The 23943-nt window shown below is 38.7% G+C and overlaps 1 protein-coding gene across 6 annotated transcripts in view; it reads right to left on the bottom strand.

The window, feature by feature from the left end:
* SNCA (synuclein alpha) overlaps positions 1-23943 on the bottom strand; it is a 69568-nt gene that overhangs the window by 22965 nt on the left and 22660 nt on the right. The window contains exons 5-6 of one of the 6 annotated variants that reach the window (XR_013950008.1): positions 23882-23943; positions 1-22324 (exon numbers count right to left, since the gene is read on the bottom strand). The exon at positions 1-22324 is cut by the window's left edge and continues 18895 nt beyond it. The exons of 2 other annotated variants lie outside the window; for them this stretch is intronic. Coding sequence is in view for 1 of the 4 variants with exons in the window: in XM_080588925.1 (XP_080445051.1) it covers positions 23941-23943 (3 nt within the window). In the remaining 3 variants the exon portion in view is untranslated. 3 more of the 6 variants (XR_013950009.1, XR_013950010.1, XM_080588925.1) reach the window with 3 other exon arrangements.

The following is a 23943-nucleotide window of genomic DNA, read 5'->3' as shown; positions in this document are numbered from 1 at the left end:
TCTATGTCCTGAGAGGAGCGCCTATCCTGGCAACCTGAATATCACTGCCTGATGTCTTGCAGGACAACTCCTCCAACATGCGGGTCTGGTATCTGAAAACTAAGGAAGATAAGGAAGAAAAGATGCAGTATTGACCAAATAGTATTTGGTAAGCAGTACTGATAAAGAAGAAAAAATGCAGTATTGACCAAATATGCAATACTCCTCAACACTCTTAATTCAGGGGACATTACTGTTTCTGCTCTACCACTTAGATTCTACGTTTTAACTAACCCTCAGTCTTAAAATGTCAGTAAACTACCCATTAGGTGTGTAAGTACTCTTAACACACTGGTGTACTTATCAAAATACTAAAGGAGCTTTCCAGTTCAAATTAAGCAATTTTTCCACAATACATTTCCTTGCTTTAGTCACGGCAAACTGACACCGCTCAATAGCCCGTATTCAACCATTTGCAGATTAAAAGTTGTCTTTCTACACAGGAGTTTAACAAAGTAATTAACTCTAGATACTGAGCTTGCCAAAATTCAGAGTGAAATCACCATAGAGAAAACCTAGACTGAATTTCCACTGGGAAGTTTTGCTGGAATAGTCGTATGTATGGGTATCACAAAACTAGTCTGTCTTTACTTATGTGGCCATGCCAGCAACAACTCCCATAACACTGTTCCTTTACTGGTATGGCATGCTCTGAGAAACTTCCTTATACTAATTTTTTGGTTTGTTTTTTTTAGCTATAAAAGCTGTGTTGACATTTGGGATGAAGTTCCTCAGAGCTATAGCAGTGCCTCTCTGCCCTAGAAATATAATCAGCTCCTCAGACATCTATCAGAACTTCTCATTGACACACTGAACTTGTTCGTGCTTTCCATACATTCAGTGACCAATTTAACCTTGCCTTTGCCAGATTTGGGTTGTATAGATCTGCCAGCGCTTCTCTAACAACACTTTTTTTCTTTTCTGTCAATTATTAAAATGTGTGGTTAGTTTTTTCGTCCCAGTGCAACATGACTGCTGAGAATGAGCCTATTTCAAAGTCTGTACAGTTCATAAGCAAAAAATTGTGCTTTGATGCTTGCTCCTCTTCAGGAAGAACTACACAGCAAGAACCAGCTCCTAGTCCCTTCCCTGGACAACCTCTCAGTTTCACAGACTGCTTCTTGAGGTCCATTTGAAGTGTGGAGTGATGAGCTTTGCACCACTACAAAGCCAAATGGTCCCAGAGGCTACCATGGCTTTGAAGTCAGGAGCACGCCGTGTTTACTTTCAATTTCTGTTTCCTTCAGAAAGTTTTGGAGGGAAAAGTTAAAAATAAAACACTCACTGCTGATATAAAGCAGTGCCTTCCAAGTGCAAACATCAAGTACAAACAAATATTTGCATGCATGAAGAGATGCTTAAGGTGTCATGCTGTCATGCTGTGACATGATCAGATATGACCATAACTGAGCATAACAGTCTCTGCTTTGAAAACAATCTTTTTTTTTTTTTTTCTTTTTTCTGTGGGGAGGGGAAGGTTACACTTCAGGTAATATTCTTCAAAGGGCTATATTACAGATACTAAGATAAGCAAAGCACTCAGAAATCATGAAACACAATCTGTTCTGCTTTATCTCCTAATATGTACCATTATTACCAATATTGCCAACATTAGTCACCCTCCTCATGATACCGGGTGTTTTTCTTATGCTCTCAGCTCCCATAATCAAAATTACACAACTGCATTTTAATTTAAAATTTCCAGTCCACCTGCTGCCTGAGAAAACTAGTGCAAAAAGTAAAGCCAGAAGCTCAGAAAAGCAAGTTAAAAGCAAGTTATTTAGACAGATTTGGACTCAGGGATTTGTTATGATAATAAGTGTACACCAGGGAGTATTTTTCAAAGTAGCCCAGCTTCCACCAGGGCACCAAAGGAATAACCAGACTTAAGATTCAGGGTACCGCAGCTTTCAAAAATCTGATTTTTTACTACGACCACAGAATATTTGAAAAATCCATTTCTAACCCCATTTTAATATTGGTTTAGATTGTGACAGAGAAATCAGTTGAACACCCTACCTCTGGAAGCCACAATGCTCAAGCACAAAGCCACTCATCAATCACAGGTCTCACATCCTGCTCATCCAAGCACAGGCTGGGTTAGTGTCTGGGAGAGAGGAGTGAAAGCTCTGCCTTTCCTGCCAACTTTACACTATCAGGAATACGTGTGACTCAGCTGCCTCACACCATCTTTATTTTTATGCAAAGTGAAGAAGAGTTTTGCTATTCTTAAACAGAAAGTATGTCACAGGCACTGCCTGCTAATGCCAACGAGTGCTCTGGGCGCTGTGCTCCAGCAAGGTCTTAGCACATCCTTGGCTGTCAGGCAGGAGAGGGCAGCCCAAGCTGAGCTGCTCACACGTGCTTTTAGTCAGATGCAGAATGGACAAGACTGGAGAGATTTCGATTCCTTTTGGTGTAGAGTGCACCTCAAGCCAAGAGCTGCTCTGGCACCTGAGAAATACAGGTGGCACCCATGCCTTCCCCCATCTTCATCTCTTGGATAGTGTCAACCAAAACATCATCCCCGGCCTAGGCCTGCAGTAAGCGCCAAAGTCTTTAACCCTGTCATTCTGTTCATCTCTTTGAATTGGACAGTATAGGCTGAACTATGTAAAACCAGTTAGTGCTCTCCATGCTGAGTTACAGACATGTTTAATGGCTTTAAACTAAGAGAGGGGAGAGTTATATTAGAGGTTAGGAGGAAATTCTTCACTCAGTGTTGGTGAGGCACTGGCAAAGGTTACCCAGAGAGGCTATGGATGCCCTATCCCTGGAGGTGTTCAAGACCAGGTTGGGCAAGGCCCTGGAAAACCTGGCCTAGTGGGTGGCATCCCTGCCTACGGCAGGGTGGTTGGAACAGGATGATCTTTAAGGTCCCTTGCAACCCAGACAAATCTATGATCTTTGGAAGAGTGCTGTGCTCTGTGACCGATAATCTGACTCACTGAAGGCCTGTGTCACTAACAGTATACACCACAGTCACAAAACAGGGTATTTTCCCTCAGTTTAGAAGCTATTTTGATGCTAAATGTGAGAAGGAAGAAACACTCACAAGCCCAGATAGCTTGGGATAGTGCAAGGGAGTCTTGAGAGAACGTGATGTTAACATGCTTCCCATGACCGTGGCCTAGACAAAGCACCAGAGTGTCCATGGGAGTTTGAGGAGCTTTCAACATCAGCACCCTGACGTCCTGATCCTACTCAGGATTTTACATACACATGCTTAAGTTTACATAGGCACACCCAAGAACAAACCCACGCATGCATCCTTTACATGAGCTAAAATGTTTCTTTCAGTGTGATTTTGGGGAGGCAATTCACAGAGTTGCTTATGTTTTTATTTCTATATTTTCCAATAGGAAATAGTGCACTTAGTAATTTCCTTACAACTGTTACAAGTTTTTTCCCCAGCTGAGCCAGGAGGAAAAACAGGATTTCAGTACATTTGAACATTTCTTATAAAGTTACCTCCCTCTCTTGCTCACTGCTGAGACACCAACCTTAATAAAACAAAGTAATTCCTCCCCCACACTTAAAACCACTGAGTTCATTAATTACTTAATGATTTTTGTGCTTTTCTGTTGCACAGCTGCAAGCCTCAGCCTATTTTCCAAGTATCAACTTTTTTGTCATTTTTATTACCAAATTTTGTGCATACAGATTTCCCAGGTGTCTTGTGGAGTGAGACATGTTTCTTCACAGTAGGAAAGGAAGAAAATGATAGAACGGCAGTATTAAAATTAATATTAAAACATTTATTTCATATGTCAAATCAAACCTACAGTACCAATCCCAGAAGCTGTTACGTTACACCAGAGTAAGAAAATATTGACAAAAGGTATATATACTGAAAATATATACTGGAAATGAAAAATTATTGATTGAATTTGATAGTGCTTTGAGATATTATCAGGTATATAACATTTTGCTATAGAAGCTGTGTGCCATAAAGCAGAATTGCCTAAACATTAGGCAATTACATCATTACTGTTTTTTCACTACATATAATTCTACTAGAGAAGGCAATAATTTATCATTGGCCTTTAAGGAATTATTTTAGAAGAATTTTCGGATGGTGTTTCGGTATTCAAACAAGACAGCTTTTAGGAACCTATTTTTGAAGGAATATGAAATTAGTCCTCTCTGAAAATCATGCCTTCTTGGATGTTAGGGCAGATTATCTGAAGAAATTATTTAAATTATGCTTACTTTTAAGCCATTAATTTTAAGAACTAGAAGGGATAGGACAGAACACAGGTTGATCTCCTTTGTTGACCTCCAACTGCTACTGCCATTACAGGTGTTGGGGGAGTGCAGACATTTAACACATACAGGAAGCCATCCTCTTGTTTACTACAAATCAGAGCAAATGACCACCCGAGCAGAATTTAATAGCTATTATACTCTTCATCTGTAGCCACTACAATAGCAATGGTCACTAACACATGCTCAGAAGATGTCTTTGAACTAATCACTGAACTCCTAGACTGCAGTATCTTTCTAAGAATTAACCAAGCATCTATTATATTGGCATAATTTCAAGTTTATATTTTACCCAGTCAAAAACACATAAGGCCAAAGTACTTGGAATTAAGCAAAAGGCCTAGATCCCATGTCAGTGGCATTATTTACAAAAGCCCAGTCATTTTTTTCATCCTGCTTTGTGGCTGCAAGATTTTCAAGAATAGAGCTGTCATTCATCTCTTAGGTTTATACTGTTGGAATCTTAGCAATTACAATGAAAAGCAAAATGTGAGGCTGTCAGACTTATCACATCTTATCTAGATCACGTGGATCCCTCTAGCACTACAAAAATCCTTAAGTCATATGCCCACAAAAAGTGGAGGTGAAAGTAGTTAGCAAAAATTGCAGCGGTGTTGGAAAGCATCATCGTTTCAGCAAGCAGTACTGCAGCAACTGTTGACAGAGTCAGGAATATAAAGAAAACAACAGTGGCACCATCTATTTCCATGTTGCCAAGCCTTCAATTACCCTGCAGTTAATGGGGAAATTTCATCCTTGGTTCTGGGAGGTAGAGGAGAGGTGGGCAGACAGTGAAGATAAGTAGAGGAAATAGTTTTCAAGAGTAACCATGTAAGCATGTCTCTTTATAGTGGCCTTTCCTGAGGCCAAAGGCAAGCCAGGTGTCCAGCTCTTCTTGCCTGGGAATAATTAGGAATGCTATACACTATTTCTCAGCAACACTTTTATTATGGAGAAGAGTAAACTTCTTTTCTCCTACCCCCAACGTGCACCTGCTCCACCCCCCCCCCTTTTTTTTTTTTAGAAAATGTTGATCCTGGCATTCACATTTCTACAGCTTTATTCAGATCAGTACTGTGGATTTATTTTTCCTTTCCTACTTATAAAATGCAGGATGAATAAAACAATCTATAAAACCATGGATGATTTATTTAAACACAGAAAATAACTCTATGTTATTTGGCATCTAAGAAATTTGTATAAAATTAAAGAACAAAACAAAACACTTCCAGACAAAATACACAAATACCAAGTGAGACAGTACCTTAAGATCCTACTGTGTAAAATCTGTATGAAAAAGGAATAAGCCGGCAAAGCTGTCATTACTAAACCAACTTCCATGGTGTAATGAAAGGAAATGTCTCATGGCAGCTTTGGTGAAACTATTAAGTCCTTGTTTGTGATAGCTCTGTTCCTCTGCAGTTTCTGATGGGAAATGTGTGAACTAAATGAAGAAACAGATATCTCAACTACTCAAAAATCATTTCTAAACCCATTTTTTTTTCCTAATGCTACCATTGTGGTAACAGCCATGTTACTTATGAGCTTCCATTATTGTGGGGACTTTGTCTTCACTTAATCACCTTCTAGCAAACGGAATATACAGAACAAAACATCCAGAATGAACCTGTCTTGCACAGGAATAATTTTTGGGAAGAGTAGTGCTTCAGGTTTGCAGTAGAATTAAAGTCTATATGTCAATGTCAACCGCATCCATTCATTTTCATGTTCTGAATGCTTTACACTATGCTGATGATATATTCACCTCTGCAAAAGCCTTCACCTTGCTTAAAACAACGGTGTCACAAACTCTTATGTTCTATATAGATAAAGCATAGATATATTACACCCTGTACAGGTAGGGAAAGAGGGCTTATCAGATCCTCAGTGATTCAATGCACAGTCACAGGAAGTTTATGACAGAGCAGAACCATTCTTCTTGCAGCAGCCTCTGATCCAAATTTCAAAACCCTTCAAAATGCATCCCTGGCATTTTAAGCTCAAGAGTTTGCCTAGGAATGTGCCCTTAAAGTAAATGAATTGAATCTGAGTCCTGAAAAGTGTAGCTAAGCATATCACTTGCCATTTGTGAGCTCCTCCTTGGGAGATTTGGTAGGTATGTCACTAAAGTGAAGCTCTAGGACAAGGCTTCACCAGGTAGCCGATGCCAATATCATGTTGTTCAGAGCAGGATTTTGCTGACAGAACATGCAATCCCAGATTTTGGTGATGCTGTGAATAGTCCGTCAGTTTCTGGCAGGAGTCATAACTCCTGTTAGGATGTTCAGAGAAAAGTTATCTGATGGTGCATCATAGATGATTTTCGTTTTCCTGTAATCCCCATTCTAACTCTCAGCTTGTCTTTTGATTCTTTCCTTCAGTCAGAATCCTTGGTATTTCTCAGGTCATTTAAAGAAATCAGAGAACTGTAATAGAACAGCTTTCTTGCAGAATTATGTATCAAAATATATTATAAGGGGGAAGGAGTTAATTGAAACGTAAGAGGTGCTGAACACTCAGTACAGAAAATTTATTAAGCCAAAATAGCGAACAATACAATTCCCAGACTTCCCAAATAGGGGTCATTCCTTTTGCTTTAGCTACTATTGGTACAGACTTCAGCAAAACCTTATGGTTTAAAATTCTTTTTTCTGCTTTCTGTCTGTGCCATGTTCGTTTTCATAAAAACGGTATCTTTCTCAGGGGCTTAAAGGAGTGAAACACATGATCTTATTTAATTTCCTTTTCCTAAAAAGAGCACTAATTTCAGGGCTGCATTGTAGTTTATGGAATGGTGTGTCTTGCAAATTAAACAGTGAGAAATAGCTTTCCCAGCAACATACTGCATAATGCAAGATTCGGAGATTTATTATGTTTTTCATGAGTCTTAACATACTGTACTTGTCTATTCACATTGTACTGAATCCTCCTTTTCAGAAGAGGTTCCTACACGCACCATGCTAACAAAGACGACATTTACGAGTTTTACCATGAGCCTTTTTTCTCCTCAACTGACTTTGTCATGGTAGGAGTATGTCAATTATTTATGGCATGCATTTGGGTGGAGTGTGGGGTTTTAATCACCAACTTGAGGAATTTTTGTTGTTGGACATTTTGACCAAGACTGCGATCATTTTAGAGTGGTTCAGACTTAGTAACACTGAAAAGCCCAGTGGGATGCACATTCGAAATACTTATTTTAGGGCACTTTTAATTAATCACAAATTAGACACCTTAAACTTAGAAACCTAATTATGGGTCACTCAACAATTCCTGTGAAGGTAATCTTAATTTTGAGTTCAAAAATTACATAACTTATTTTATAGCTGCTTAGAAGGAAACAAAATAATTAGTTGTGGCCTTCTAACCAGCAACATATGTTTCCTTTTCACCTGGAAATATTCAAAACTGTACAGTTATCTGCAAATAAAGCTTCACTGAATTAATTTCTCCACTGCCATGGATAGGCTCCCATTGCACACAGTACAACACCAGGAGACAGAGGAGAACTGAATCAATAAAAAGCTAAAATGTGTTTATTGTTCCACTTTTTCAAACAAACGCTGCTTCTCCTCTTTCATAACATTAGAGTAAAAACATCACATCCAAAAGCAATATTCCTTCCAGTCATCTCAGAGAAAGGAGTAAAAGAACCAGGACAAGCCTACATTATCTCTTATGTGCTAGGTTTTGGGGAGCTTTTTTTCATTTGTTTTTCTGTGGGAACTTACCATAGACAGGTGAATAATCTTAAGGAGTAAGTCAAGTCTGTCAGAAGAAACAGTTCTCTTTCCTGCCTATATTACCTTTATGAAATCTTGAGAAGCTGGAGTTGATTTTACTGCAAGATGAGGATTAGTACCTATACTAATTTTTTCCTTTGAAGAGTAACAGAATAACAAATGTTCCATGTTTCCTACAGAGATGCAAACAACAGGAAACAGCTTCTGTAACCTAGAAAACCCACAACCCTAAACAAATAAACAAACAAAAGCAAACCAAAAGACAACAAGAAGTGCAATGCTTCTTTTTTTTTTTTTTTTTTTTTTTTTTTTTTTTTTTATCTAGTTACCCTCCTACCAAATTTTCTAGCGAATACTTGACCAGACCAGGTGGTCTAAAATAAGGATCAGTGAATATCGACAGACAACCACAGACAGCAAATACTCTGGCAAATAAGTAGTCATCTAGGGTAGGCATTTGAGAACCACTCCATTCAGGCCTTAAAGCTGTTCTCACAGAAGAGAACAGTAAATCTCCAGCTGACTGCATGGGTAAAAGATGTAGGCCACCACTATGCACACCTGAAAATTCTAGGCCTGGAGGGAAGCAGAATCATGAGCAATAAAACACATAGACCTGTTAAGAGCAAATCTTGTCTGACAAGATTTCTTCTTTCGCAGAGAAATGCAAAATGTGGGGATTAAGGAGGAATTTGTATATTTAGATTTTAATGAAGCATTTAGTGTTGCAACTCAAAATTTTAATTAAAAGAATAATTGATTTGGATAAAACGAGGTCTTTTCAAGTAAAACTGAAAGCCTGAAAAGAAAGAATACTAAAAAATAACTATTTCAGTCTGAAAGTAGGTGCCTCACCAGTTACTAAAGGGAACTTCTTAAACATGTTCATAGTGATCTGTGGCAGAAAAGACAGTATAGTATTCACAAATTTAGAAATGGTAATGAAGTGGAAGGAATTCCGAATACTGGCAATAGAACAGGAACACAAACATCTAGAAACAGAATCCCAAGAACAAAAACTGCATAATCCACCCTAGCAGCTGTATCTGTATTTGTTCAAGAGTGTTGTTCAAGTCACTTAAAACAAACAAACAAACAAAAACTATTTCTAGCACTTGTTAGAAGGAAACCTTGACAACATGAGCCAAGTGTAACTGTTCCACAGAAGTGTGTTCAAAACAACATTAAGATCCAAATTATAGCTCAGAGATGGTACCTCTCCAATTCACTTCAGGCTGTCAAGTCTGAAACCTAATAACAGTTTAAAGGTCAGCACAATTAACTATCTGAGTAAGTTTCACCACAAAAGAAGCATCCAGCTAATGCCCATATATACCCACAATGGCAGATTCCCTTTCCCACAAGGATTTCCAGTATCAGCTGTGATGATTATGTCCATATGGAGATACACTGTTAAGTATTTATTTTTTTTTTAGTGAAGGACATCTCCAAATTTTTGCACTAGAGCATTCCTGAGATAATAGTAGTTGTGTACAATTTATCTTGGACTATGTGGTACTTTCACTTACAATTTTTTCCTTAATAAAGTATAGAATAACTAAAGATTAAAAAAAAAAAAAAGAATTTCTATAGAAAAGAGAAATTTGAAGACAGTGTCCTTACAACATCCATCTTTAAAGTATCCAGGAGAATGCGTTAGAATGCTAATCCATCACAAAATATTCCAGAACACTTGTACAAATACAATTCTTATAACTGTTTCAATTGTGCTCACCTTTCATTTATTTACATTCTATTATCATACATATGAAAAACCACTGCAAATACACATGCAGTAATGTATTTGCCAGAGTATTTGCACAGTCTCTTCAGAAAGGCTTTGTGAGTTTGGAAGACAGCCAATCCAAAAGCAGAAACATTACTGCATAACCAGTGCCCAAATGCATAGTACAAATAACAAATTGAAAATAACAAAGACAGAGCAATCAACAGTCTGGAACAGCCAAATAATTTTGAATAATGGGCAAATTCATGGAAACTGAAGTCTGTTCATACACCACTTATGGACGCAACTGCTGAAAAATCTTTGTTTAAAAAAAAAAAATTTGAACTAAGCATGGGAAAATGTACTGTATGAAAAAAGATCTCTACCAGGACCGAGATGGTTGGTTTTCCTTTTTTTTTTTTCCCAATTTTTTTATGATTATTCAGTCTTCCTATTACAACAAAACACACTTCTATTGATTAAGTTAGAGAAAAATGTAGGTTTTCCTCTTCTCTCCTATTTTATTACAATGTGAATATTTTTCAGTGAGCACAAATAAGAACAGAAGCCCAGTTAACATCAAAAAATATATCAGCATGAAGAGCAACTGAAAGAGCTCAGATTTGATTTTTTTTTGATCAACGTGACCTTTACATGATAAACAGCACAGGGATGATAGGGAATAATAGGTCAGCTACCTTCATAGATGAAAACTGAAAGACAATATAAAATCACCAGTGTCACGACCAAACAGACAAAAAGTACTTTCTCTCAGAGCATTTTAGTTAAGCTGTGGTACTCCCCTATGTAGGACAGTGTGGCTGAAGAGAGTCACATGCATTTAAAAGACTACTGGACAAATTGAGGGGTATCACATAGAAACATGGCACCCTTCATATAGCCTACTGGTACTTCTGAGTGTCAAAGTTTCTCAAATTTGAATCCCTGCTGGCAAAGGGGGAATACTGTGGAGCAATACCATGCTCCATGTGTCCTGCATCTTCAAGATGGGAGCCCATGCCACACCAATGTTTATAGCTCTTCTTATATCCTTCTGACTGATGCATTTATAAACAACAGGACTAAAACACCTAATGCTAATTTCCAAGGTGGGGAGGAAGGGTAACTGTTCCAGCAATTACTCATGCCCCGGAGGAATCAATGTGACACTGTATAGATGGGAAAGTTTTCTCAAAGTCAGCATGTACTGGGAAGGTTAAAAAAAAAAAAAAATAAGCGGCCAGGAATGGCTCCCTTACACAATTGCAACATGTTCAAATAGGTGTGGAAGGGAAAGCACAAGTGGCTAGAGCCTCAGAAAGCATCAAAGGCCATTTCTGTCATCTGTGGCTATGAAAAGAGATATGATCATTTACAGCCTTATGGCCTTTACAAACATTTCTACCACAGGATTTACTCCAGTATGTTGGGTGTTGGAGGGAAATTCTCACAGACTGCTACGACTGCTTTGGCTGTTGTTTTTCCTGGTACTTACCATAATTCCCTGAGAGTGAATATTGCTGTAGGTGTGTGTCGTTAGGTGCTTTTCTAATTTTTGACTGCGGGATCAATGTCTACTCAAGCTGCTTGGCCAGTGGGGTGAACCTTCACTCTTCTGACATAGGTTTGGCCTCAATTCATGACAACTTACTGAAGTCCAGACATGTATCTTTTGCTAGTGTCTGGTGTCACAAATGGTTACACCTAATAACTGAAATCACAAATAGTGCCACCACCAAGTAAGAAAAATACCCTTGTTGGGTATAGAGAAGGGAGTTACAGGAAAACCTCACTCACCCACCCCACTTTTTTTTTTTTTTCTCTCTCTCTCTCTTTTTTTTTTTTCCCCTTCAAATTCTCCTCTCTTCTCTGTGAGGTAGAAAATGATTCCTGCCCTCAATACTGAATGTTCATTATTGTTGTTCCCAGGAACTCTTTGGGTGTTTATAATCAGGAGTTAAATCATTTGCTCTTCTAGAGCAAACAGGATGATGTTGCCTACTGAGCATGAAACATCTCCACTGTTAAAAAATATAATTCTAGACAGAATGATTTCTCAGCCCGCTAGCACATCCCAAATCAAAACATACCTTCCCTCTGAGCTGGTTCATGAAGGCCAATAAAACAAACCAAACAAAACAAAAACCCTACAACAGCATCTATGCAGAATAGTTTATATACAGACAAACTACAAATTATATTCTCATACTTTCATTTTTAGACATTTCAGGACTGAGAAACAACCAAGGCTATGGCAGCAAATGTTAACTGAAGATCTAGCCACTTTAGTATCTTTTAATTCAAATATTTCATTTCAATTCAACAGTGTAGAAGGCCAAAAAATCCACCATTTTTTCCTTTCAAAATTCACTAAATATTTAATATCATAAGCAACATCAAAGAATTCAGTGACTTGTAATTTCAACAAGCACAATAAACAATTTAAATCTTACATTGTAGGTGTAATCCAACTCTGAACCCTCCAAAGCAGTAGTACCAAAAGATGCATTTCTGAATCTGAAGAAACCAGTGTCATGTCTGAATTTCACATTGCTCTGTGAGACTCCCCTTTGTCTTTATATTAAAAGCTATTAAATAGAAACATTGTCCAAAGAGATTGCTGTTGAGCTTTGTTTTCCTGTTACTGTAAGCAACTTAATCTTCGAAAAGCTTAAGACAAACAGTCATCACCCAAATAAAATTTTAATTAGTTTGAATTTGAGAGGACAAGTGATTCATGGGGGTTGGGCTGTGCATGAGTAGACAGCTGGTGTCAACATTTCTTTCAGCATTCAGAAGCTGTTGACAGCATGGTTTCTAAAATGCTTTAGGAGTGCTGGCAAATTTTAATTAATACAAATAGTTTTTGTAGAGGAATATGACATTGATCATCCAACTCTGGCCTCCAAAATCAGCACTGTCTCCCTCTGGGACAGGCCTGCAACTTAATTTTCACATCATGAAGTCAAGCATCCTGCAGTGATGTTCCTAGGTTGTTCTGCACTCTCAGGAAGAGGGACAGATCTGCGGTAGTTTTCAGCATGAAAAAGATTTTTGATCCTTAGACTGGTGCCAAAGTCACAGAGGATGCTCTAATAAACCATCTGAACACTACCTGTAGGTGCCTAAATCGAAACTGAGGCAGTGAATCTGCACTTGCATATAGGTCTACATCTGGTAGACAACTGGCCACTTCAGGTTCCCACCTCTGACATCAGCATTACTAATTGGACTAAGTAGTAGAGTACCTTCTTCTGCCTCCCAGACAGTGAGAGGAATCTTAGCTTCCTGACTCAACTTTCCAACAGACTAGAAGCATCTGTTCTAAAGATGAAAAGCAACATTTGGCTCTTAAGATTTTTTTTTTTGTTAATATTCTGCATGCTCATTGGAGTGTAAGAACAAATGATTTTTGTTAGTTTGAATGTTTGTGTCTCTTGTTCTAGTGGACTACACTTTGCACTTTTCTGTATAAAACGTAAAAAAAAAAAATCCTAAAGCAAAAAAAGCAGTACACCTACAAAGTCTGGAGCACTGTATTACTCCATCCATCCAAATTATACACTCCTCAGGATACAGTTCAACTTCAGGCAACAGCATAGGACTCTTCACCCAAAGACTACTAAAAAAAAGCATGAAATGTTCTACTCACAAGCTTTTATTTCAATTTGTAATGGATTCGAGGGAGGCACTTAGCGGTCAATCCCTTGTGACTGGGGAGGTGTTTCTGGTGAGTATGGTCCAGTATTAGAAGTACAGAAAGAGAAGTATCAACATGATTAGCTTTGGGACAACACTGCCCTGTGCACAGGTTCCTCTCAATGACACCCATTAAGGCATAAGGAATCCTCTGCCCCAGCCACAGAAGAGGTAAACTAATTCATTTTCCACAAGTAGCGGTCTCAAAGCTACTGCAGTCAATGTGGAGAGACTGACCAGGACCTCATGTTGCTCACTGTCTTCTAGAATGGAGCTGGACCATGCAAATCCAGTTGTTTTTGCAACATCTATATCTATCATATCTGGACTGACCATAAGAAGTCACATATGAGCCCCCTGTTTTCAATTCAGGATGTCTGAATATGTACTTTTTAACTGCATCTTTAAATATTAGCCAGCACTGAACACTTGATTCAGTTTCTCAGCTCTTACCTCAAACAGAACTAGACATTTATATGCAAGATTTGAGACAGTCTTGTCTAAACAATATGACACAGAAGAAGAAAGTCAAGAAAAACACACATAAAACAATGCTGCTATCATAGTTCATCCTGCTGGATATGAGTTCCTTCCTGTAGGGAACATGTCAAATACAGTCCAAGTACTAGGCTAATACTTAAATCACAAGGATGAAAGAATTACTATGCATTGGAAGATATAGCAAAAGTAAGCAAGGCAAAATTCTCTCTCTGAAATTTAAAGTATAATCACTATGGTGCAAAATCTCACATACATCTCACTGAAATTTTAATAGCTGCAGCTCTATTCTTCTGAAATGTTTCCCTGGTGTAAACTTGGCTCCATCTGCGATCACTAACAGTAATAAGATTGGATAATTTTCAATGAATCCAAACTACAAAGGAGACATAAGCTCTGCTCCCTTTCTGCCTAAACACTTTTTGTTCCAGCGATGGACATGCAGTGAAGGAAAAAGGCTAGAATATACAGTATTCTACCACCCTGTCCTCACAAAATAACTGTTCAAGAACCGAATTGCATTGCAATTTGACCAGCCTTACAATTGCTCTATCTGGTATGCTCAGCAGCTATAGAAAGACTCCATCACCGTGCAAAAATTGTCTGCTTCTCTGGCAATTTGAAGAAGGGTCTGATAGCTTATTGTATTACCAAGAAAATGTTGCTGAAGACATAAAATGCATGAGCTGGGAAGAAAAAAAAAGGAGGAGTGGAAAGTGGAAAAAAAGATAGAATAATTCTAAAATTATTATCACTTACTACAGAATTCAAAATTCTGTGTACAGAGGAGTAAATATGCTAGTAGGGGAAAATAAGCTAAAAGGCTATGTATGCTTGTCACTAACCAAAGCACAAATGATAAACTAACTATAGACTAACTGGATATTGATACAGTTCTACTTCAGGTAAACAAATATATGATAGTCTGGATGTACTGTCTAATAGAACTACTCACATCTGTGTTTATTTATTTTTTATTTATTTTTTAATTGTGAAGCAGTTCTGTGCAGTGCTTCACTGAACACTATTTCATATATTCACTGCTAAAGAACAAAATAGATGACAAGAGCATCCTACTCTCTGGCTTCTGCGCTTCTTCACCTTGTTACTATTATCACAATTACATCAGTACTGATGATCAAGAAGTGGAATATAGTATTCAGTTTGAAATTGGCCTTGTACCAAATTATCTCAGATTCTTAGATGTTTAGTCTCTACACAGTCTTGAAGAACAAAACTGTTGATATGGCATATTTAGGGCCAGAGTAATCCTGAATAAAAAGCAAATGCCAAGTGAATGGAACACAAGTGTTTTAGGCTTAAGTAACAGCATCGTTCCTTCCTGTCTTTCCCCATCCTTCCCTTCTGAACTTACCCTCAAGGAGTGTCAGTCCACGCTTGACATGGCTGAGGAAAAAATGAGATAAAGCTTGCTGTCAAAGGAAGTGAACAAAACTGAACTGTCACCTTTGTCCAGTTGACAGCATACTAGCCTTACCCTCTCATTCCTAATAAATTGTAGTTTCTTTAAAATCTTACCAATCTTCAAGACATACCAGGGTGATCAATGAAACAATGATACAAACTGAAATAACAGTCAACAGGCTTAAAACAATCGTTCTTCATGAGGCAAGGTCTCATATGAAATGGGATCAAGGGATGAATTTACCAGACCCCAATACCACTCTTCCATGGTACGAATGTTTCTTGCGGCTCTGTGCTATTTGGATGTTATTCACCTATTGCTTGATGTCTCTGGAATACAGCACCCGCCCAGGTGAATAATGCTGATTCCCACATTAAAATAGAGACGAAGACAAAACATGCTGTGGAATACCACTACTAAGAACAAAATATCGACATGTCACTTTTAAATACTAGAAAAATTGTATATCCCAGTAATTTCCAGCTTCTAGAAACTTCTTCCTGATCACTATTCAATAAAGCTTTGTGCCCGAGATTAACAAAAATCTGAATGCCTGTGACCCATGGCATGCATTACTCTGACAGTAAAAGACAAGCAGAAACATGTCACAACTGTTCTGAGCACAGAGTCCAGAAAACCAGAAAAAAAATCTTCATGGAAACATCCCAAGGACATACTTTGATTAATGAAACTATACACTCAGTGTAGCCAATCTACTTAGAGACACAATTGAAAGAATACTATTAAGGAAAAAAAAATATTGTTGTTCCACTTCATCAGTTACTCAAAACCTGTGTATGTAGTTAAGATTATTTTATACTATCAGTATGCCCATTCACTTTTGATTGTTTTCCCTGTCAAACGCTGGAACCCCTCCTTACTTCATGGCCAACACCACTGACTACAGTACAGTATGCCTCCTCACCAAAGCACTACTGAATGGCTGAAAAATAGAAGAACTTACTTGGAGTACTGCATCCAGGTCTAGGGCCTCTAGCACACGAAGGATGTTGATCTGTTAGAATGGGTCCAGAGAAGGGCCATGAAGTTAATCAGAGGGTTGGAGCACCTCTCCTATGAAGAAAGGCTGAGAGAGCTGGGGAAATTCAGACTGAAGAAAAGAAGGCTCTGGGGTGACCTCATTGCAGCTTTTCAGTTCTTACAGGGGGCTTATAGAAAGGATGGAGAACAACTTTTTGCTCAGGCAGACAATGACAGGACAAGGGAGGAATGGCTTTAAACTAAAAGAAGGGGAGATTTAGACTAGAAGCTAGGAGGGAATTCTTCACTCAGGGTTGGTGAGGCACTGGAACAGGTTGCACAGAGAAGCTGTGGATGCCCCATCCCTGGAGGTGTTCAAGACCAGGTTGGATGGGGGCTTGGCCAGCCTGATCTAGTGGGTGGCATCCCTGCCCATCACAGGGGGGTTGGAACTTGATGACCTTTAAGGCCCCTTCCAACCCAAAAAATTCTATGATTCTATGATTGAATTTTACCCTTGACGCACTTCCAATTTTAATGTTAACATATTACAGTAATTAACCCTGTCTAGCACACCCAGACATAGCTGATAATGAGTAGCATGCAGTCAAGCACAAGCATATGTTTTCAGTGAATGCTTCTTTCTCACGCATAACTCACTGGCAAGTGTGTGCCGAGTCTCCCCCAGTGCTATTCCACAGAACACGCAATTGTTGAACTATTGTCTAGTCTTTTGAGTTTGGACTTGAAATTGTGTTTCTTCACATCCATAGTTCAATTCAAACATCAGCCAAAGGCTCCCTCACTCCTAAGATGTACTTGGTTCCTACTAGTAGACCTTTCAAACTCCTCTTCTGTTAGCTTCTCATCCCAAAACAAGTGAGAAAACTTTGTGCAATGCCTCATTGTGAGGAAGACGGCTCCTCTTAGGCAAAAGGAAACAGGACAGCTGTATTTCTTTGTCCCCACCTCTCTAATCAGTCTCAGACTGTGGCACATGCCAAATGGCATCTTGTCAGATGTTTACACATTCTGTTAACAAAAAGAGCCATCAATCAACAGATAGATATCCATCTACCCTGTTCCAAAGGACAGGCCACAATGTCTGGTGATGAGCCAGGCAAATTCCTTCTTCCCCCTCAGAAGAGACTTAAACAAACAAAACAATTCAATGTGTCTCAGATGTGAATCTGAAATTACATGACAGTCTTACAAAAAGGGACATAACAGACGAGACACTAACATAGTAGCTCTTCATTAGTATAATACATACTGTAGTTTGAAACTCAGTCATGATTTTAACAGCAATGTTGACATGATTTTTGCAAGCAAGGGACAGTTCATGTCACAATAAAAATTACAAGTTATTTCAAGTTTTCTTCCTTCTAAGGAATCTTTAGTAAACGCTATGACAGGTGTATTTTTCTCTCTGAATACCAGATATGCTCATCTAAATGTAAAGAAAAGCCACAAAGTCAAGATAAGATCTTATTTCCCTTACATCATCACCACTTATAAAGATGTTTCCAGAAAAATTACATCTTCAGTTCCTCCTGCATAGACCCATAGAATAAAAATCCCATACCTATTTACATCTGGGCAAGCAAGTTAGTCTTCAGTTTAAATAACTGAAATTGAGCATAAGGGTAATAAAAAAATTGACTTGTAAGGTTATGATTCAGAAGAAAGGCAAGAACGCATCAATCCAGTTTGGATCTATCAGGCTACATGAGAGTTCAGGAGAAGGAAGTGGTTACAGCTGTGGTATATGCCCAACAAACATTTCTAAAAAAGTAAATATGAATAAGAGGAGAGACAACATTTGGAAGAAAATTCTTTATGCCTTGTTGAAATTCTCAGCACTTGCTTTGAGTGTCAGTGTCATGCCACGTACAATGGACAATCACTTCCCTTGCCATCCTGGTGAAGGGCAAACCAGTGTCTACCAACACAAGGTGGCTGAAGAAATAAAGAATCTAAGATGCAATGTCTTCTTCCCATAGGATTTATGTTAATGCCTAACACTGAAGAAAAAGGGAAGACATCAAGCTCAAATATTCAAATTCCAGGGCATCTAGACTTCAGAGCCACTATTTGCTAAGCAAAAAATAATGAGCTGGGTGTAAGAGAAAGATAGAAACCATTGCACACACAGTACCATTGGCAGAGCCCTCTTTCTTCCCTGTTCCCAGGACACTGGGAACAGCAGCAGCAGAGATTTAGGCGGAATTTGAAGCCAGCATCCCATATCCCAAAGTGAAACAGGAATAAGAGGTTGCCTCACAATGTTTGGAGCATTAAAGAAATAAGAGAGCTACCCTCTCTCATGCATGGTCATCCTCTTTTTCCTCTTACTCCCTGGCCATCAGATCTCCCTTCCCCAGCCTTTTCATATTTCCTGAACCCAACATGCCCCCACTGCAAGCTTTGTCTCCACAAAACAAAACTGACTTTTCCTACCAAGGGGATGCAGAGAAAAAACCTCAGAGCATTTCAGAGGAGATACCAATAACAGGTGAGAAAGAAACCTACAGTTGCATGTCCTAGAACATCAATGAATGCTTCTAGATCTAAGAGCTGCTTGACTTCTGCCTCTTCTTTCCCCAAAGGACATTTTTGTAGTAACTCTTCCCTTCCACTACAGGCTGAAAAGAATAAGGGGCGGCAGAGGTACTAAGACGCATATGATTGTGAATGCCAAACCCTGTGCACAGAGTTACTCTAAGAATTGTTGCACAGACTTGCTTTCATTCACCTAAATGATTTGGGTACTTTCACAACAAAGGAAAAACTTTCTTCCTCTCCAAAATAAATAAATAAATATTAAAAAATGTTTAAAACAAATCAGTGTTTGAAAAGCAGAAGACTTGAAGCATTATCATTCCACAGACAACTGTGACTAGTTCCTTATCCTTCTAACATCAAAAAAACCTTTGACAGACCATCCACAGATATGATCAATCTTTAGCTAAATGTGTATATGATTTCTAAAATGGTAGCAAAGTTCTGACATGGGATGCACATTACAGCCTGCAAACTTCACACAATACCTGATGTGTCATTTTCCTTCTGATTTCTCCCTGAAAAGGGTATCAACTAAATGGTTTTAATATACATACTTACAAAGCTTACCAGAGCCCAGAAACTAAGCTGCTGCCATCAGTGCAATCTTAGCTTTAAGCACCCACCTACTGCAGTAATTGTTACACGACCAGGCTTCATGCTGCCTTTGCAAAACTACAGTTGCTCTCACCTCTTCAGAGCTTTCAAAATTAAAGCCCCCTCAGACCTACAAGCAGGCATGGCTTCAATACCAGAGACCTTAGAGACCTCCAGATCTAAAATCTGCAACTTTTAATGGCCTAGTAGCTGATTTGAGCAATTGCCAAAGACCACAGTGGAGCTGATCATTGTGTTGCGTACAGCAGTAGCACACATTTCAGAGCTGCAGGGAGTAGCGGTGGCAGAGTTAAAGAGAAAACTTTACCTGCAAACTAACCTTGTTTTGCTTTCATGGGCACTGTTGTAATCCATCTGCAATAACACAGTTATGTACTTGGCTTTGTAATAATTACTGCAAAGAATACACTGCCAGGTCAACAAGATCTACCAGCACAAAGTGTGACAGCAACTCTCAACAGCATTTCGTCAATGGATGATGCCAGGATGGGTTTAGAGCTGTCTGTCCTGTTTAAAACAGCTACCTTCCTCTCAGGCAAATTATAAATACAAAGTGTTCCTTAGCACACACAAAACTTCAGGTACCAGAATGCTCTTAACAGCCTGAGCTAGCAGAACAATGTATCTTGGAGGTGATTGCCATCGCTATAGATATCTTGACCAGTTACATTCATCCACGTTATTTCAAGTATGACCTATAGTCCTCCATGCTCTCTTCTCATGGCCTGCATACTGACATGAACGGCCAAGTTTGATTCCCCTTCAAGAAGCCAGTGAAGGACTCTATACAGTTACTTCACTGCCTGTAATGTACCACACTTGAAATCTAGAGTAAAAAAATTGAGCTAAGGAACAAAGAACCTAGGAACATGATGAACAAACAAATCAGCTACCCTCATCTAAGGTTTTTACCACTCCCAGACTCCAGAGGAAGACCTATGTTTTGTTTTTTATAGTGGTTTCATTGATTCTTCCCTTGTTTCCCCAGGTTGGAAAACAGCAGGCATTTACAGAATTCCTACCAGCTGCATTATAAACACACCTCTGAAATGAAGCTTAGGGAAAAATCTGCAAAGAGAACTAAGACTTTGAATCCTTATTTCATAGATGTATAGATAGCGTGTAGGAGGTGGAAAGAAGCATTACTAAATCTGTTACCTTTCCTGTGAATGATGAGCACGCCACCCCTTCCAAAAATAGACTGTGAAGGAAACATTATTCTGATGACCATGAAAAGCAAATTCATTATACTGATTTAGACTGCCAGTCAGCTGTATTCAAACACATTTCCTCCTTCAAAGCTACGAGTTATTCCTTTTTACTTTATTTTTTTTTAAAGTAAAGCCATGAAATTTATTTGAAATAATGATATTTGGAAAAAGAACCTCGTCCTCGTTTCAAAAATCTGTTTTATAAATTCTAAGCTAACAAGAGGAACCAGCAACAGGGCAGTGCATAGGCTGTCTTGATGCTTCGTACAAGGACAAGCATTTAGCTGCTAAATGCGTTGGTCCAGCATGACCAAATACAGAAAATGCACTTCAGATAAATTTCTAAGAACATGGTGGGGATGAGGAGGAGGGGGAGAAATCTTTCTTCAATGTGAGTGCCAGCATGAAACACACTCAAATTGACATCACCTTTCCAGTGACTTTTCTCTTGACCTGTTTGAAGAACTATTTCCACAGAGGGAAATTAATTCAGCCTTCAACTCTGTTCAATCTCTGATCTTTCTCTACAAAATAATTTAAATACAGCATGTCTATCTGAACTCTGTAATTTATACCTTGAGGGACTTGTAAGATAAAATATTGTGAGCACAAAATTAAAAGCAACCCATCCCTTAAACCTGATACAACTAGGAACCTGAAAAGAAGCGTTTGTTCAGATCAATGACACAAAGCATTAGCAAAGTCAGATGGGTTAAACAAGCATCTTAGAATGTAATTCTTACACAGCTAATATATGCCAGGTGTTAAGTATTGAACTGAAATATTTGATAGCTTTTTCAGCTACCAGCACCTTCCCTTCTTCAGCAGGAATGGACCGTCCATGTTACAAAAGCTGTCACTATGGATAAGAACACATTTCTTATGAGTGACACTCATTTTGACACCCTAATTGATTTTTTCCCACCACTCTATGGTGGGAAACATATACCTTTGTTTAGACCAGAGTGCATCCTTTCAACACTTAACCCATCATGGTGAATTGGTAAAAGAAAAATCCCTGTATCTCCTTTACATATAATAGTGCATGAAGAAGGGATTACATTTCACAATGCCAAGTTATAAGAAAAAAAAAAAAAAAAGCCTGGAGCCTTTGCTTCGTCCCATAGCCCCTGAGAAGAAACAGGCATGGCTGAAATTATACTGGCAGTGTCAGCTGCTCTAGGTGATACCCTTTCTGCACAGGACAGACTAGGAGGTGGGGAAGAGGGCCTAAGCAGCCTCAAAGGTACAAATCCTATTTTATACATTTGTGAAGGAATTACAGTTACAGACTGCTCCTCTTTCTGTTTGTGGCTGATCTACTAAGCAGGGCAAAAGAAGTTATTCTTTATTAGCTGGGTACGTTCTGACAAACATAAGCAAACAGCTCTGAAAGCAAACACCAAAACCTTAGAGGGCAATTAATATGTCCAGTACGTTTCAAAACCCATATCTGGGTTTGCTTCAGTCTTGCAAAAATCAGTTCTTGGAGGACATCTTTAGCAGCTCACACCTCCAGTTTCCTCACAGGAAACACTTTGCATTAGACAAACCACTGTCAAAAAAAAAAAATATTTCTGAGATATTAAATTTAGCTTTCTCCAGTAACAAATTCTGATCTCTAGACTAGAAGCTAGAAGCTTTTGAAACAAGTACTTAGAGACAAGTCATTTACAACTAAAATGGTTATCAATAATCCTTATACAGACCTCTTAAATTCCTATAAGGGACAGATTTAACACAGCTGAAAGCAGGTGAAAACGAGATGTTAGTTTAATGTAGAAAAGATAGGTCATCATGGCTTCCTTTCTCTTTAGTAATAATCTAGCAGCTTTGGAGAAGCCGCAGACACATGTTGACTCTTTAGGAAGTTCCATCGGTGGTCAAAATAGCCATCAAAATGGGGTATATCATATGCCACTGATACTTGCTGATTATCACTACTCCTTATATAAACTCCCCTTCTGCTAATAGTAATAACTACAGCATTGCCAGTAAGTAGGTGATCCTAACCAAAGCATTCTGCCTTCTTTCTTCCTCCCTCCTCTCTTTTACAGGTGTTTTTTTGTTTGTTTGTTTGACTTTTTAGATGATATTTTGAAAATACAGATCACCTTATTTCTCCACAGAGAGAAACTTCCTCTACACTTCAGTCCCGAGTCATTTTCAAGTTTCTATTACTCTCATCAGCATAGCAATCCAGGACCTCAATTTGCCACTCATACCTACCAAGCACCTCACTGCAGTGCTCTGCTGAAAAGAGACTGGCAGACATAAAAAAAAAATGTAGCGGTGCTTTGCCAAAAATGTCACTTCAGCACCTGTCACAAACTTTTTGCTAGCTAAAATCTGTCAACTGCAATGTTTGGCTTGTACTATATCAGCAAATGGCACCAGCTATCTTCACAAACCCTCTGAAGATGGCTTCCAGATAGGCACCAAATGAATCACATTTAAACTCCATGCCTTTCCAGGGTAACTGAATTATGCTTAAACACATGATATTGGCCAGCAGAGAAAAGAAAGATCAAAACACAGCAGAAGGAGACTTACAGGTTATCACACCTGTACCTTAAGCTTTACAAAAATACCACTATTAGGTCTGCACAGCTATCATGGTTTACATAAAACTGTTTCCTATCTGAAACAGCAAAATCTTTTGTGCAACAGTGGGCACGAACAGGAATAGTTGGCATGAATATGAATCATCCCCAAACGAACTTAAACATATTGCTCTAAGTAAGCAGCACTTTCCTGAATATTTAACATGGGTTTGGCAACTATTTAGAACAGGGAAAAATATATGACTGTGAACACTGCATGAAATCCCACAGATGGATACATAGGAAAGACTGGAACACTGTGAAACAGAACTAGTGCCACATGAGCCTGGGGGACTTGCACAGCTAAGTCTCTGTGTACACAACCAACCAGGATCAGGAGAGAGAAACACAGCAGCCTGGAACATGCTATGAGGGCATATATTAGGTTAGAAAGAAAATTGGAAATGAAAGAGTTGGAATGGAGACGAGAGTAAAGAACACAACAGAGAGGAAAAAAAGCATAGACTTCAAACAAGCAAACCCTTACAATAAATGCAGACGTCACTCACCTGATGAAAGCATGGGAAAGGTCTTTTGTTTCTCCTTCACAAATTAAAGATGTATTTTGCTA

Source organism: Anser brachyrhynchus (assembly GCF_964034855.1).
Source record: "Anser brachyrhynchus genome assembly, chromosome: 4".
NCBI lineage: Eukaryota > Metazoa > Chordata > Aves > Anseriformes > Anatidae > Anser > Anser brachyrhynchus.
The sequence above is the reverse complement of the archived record's forward strand: the minus strand, read 5'-3'. Positions and strand labels throughout refer to the sequence as shown.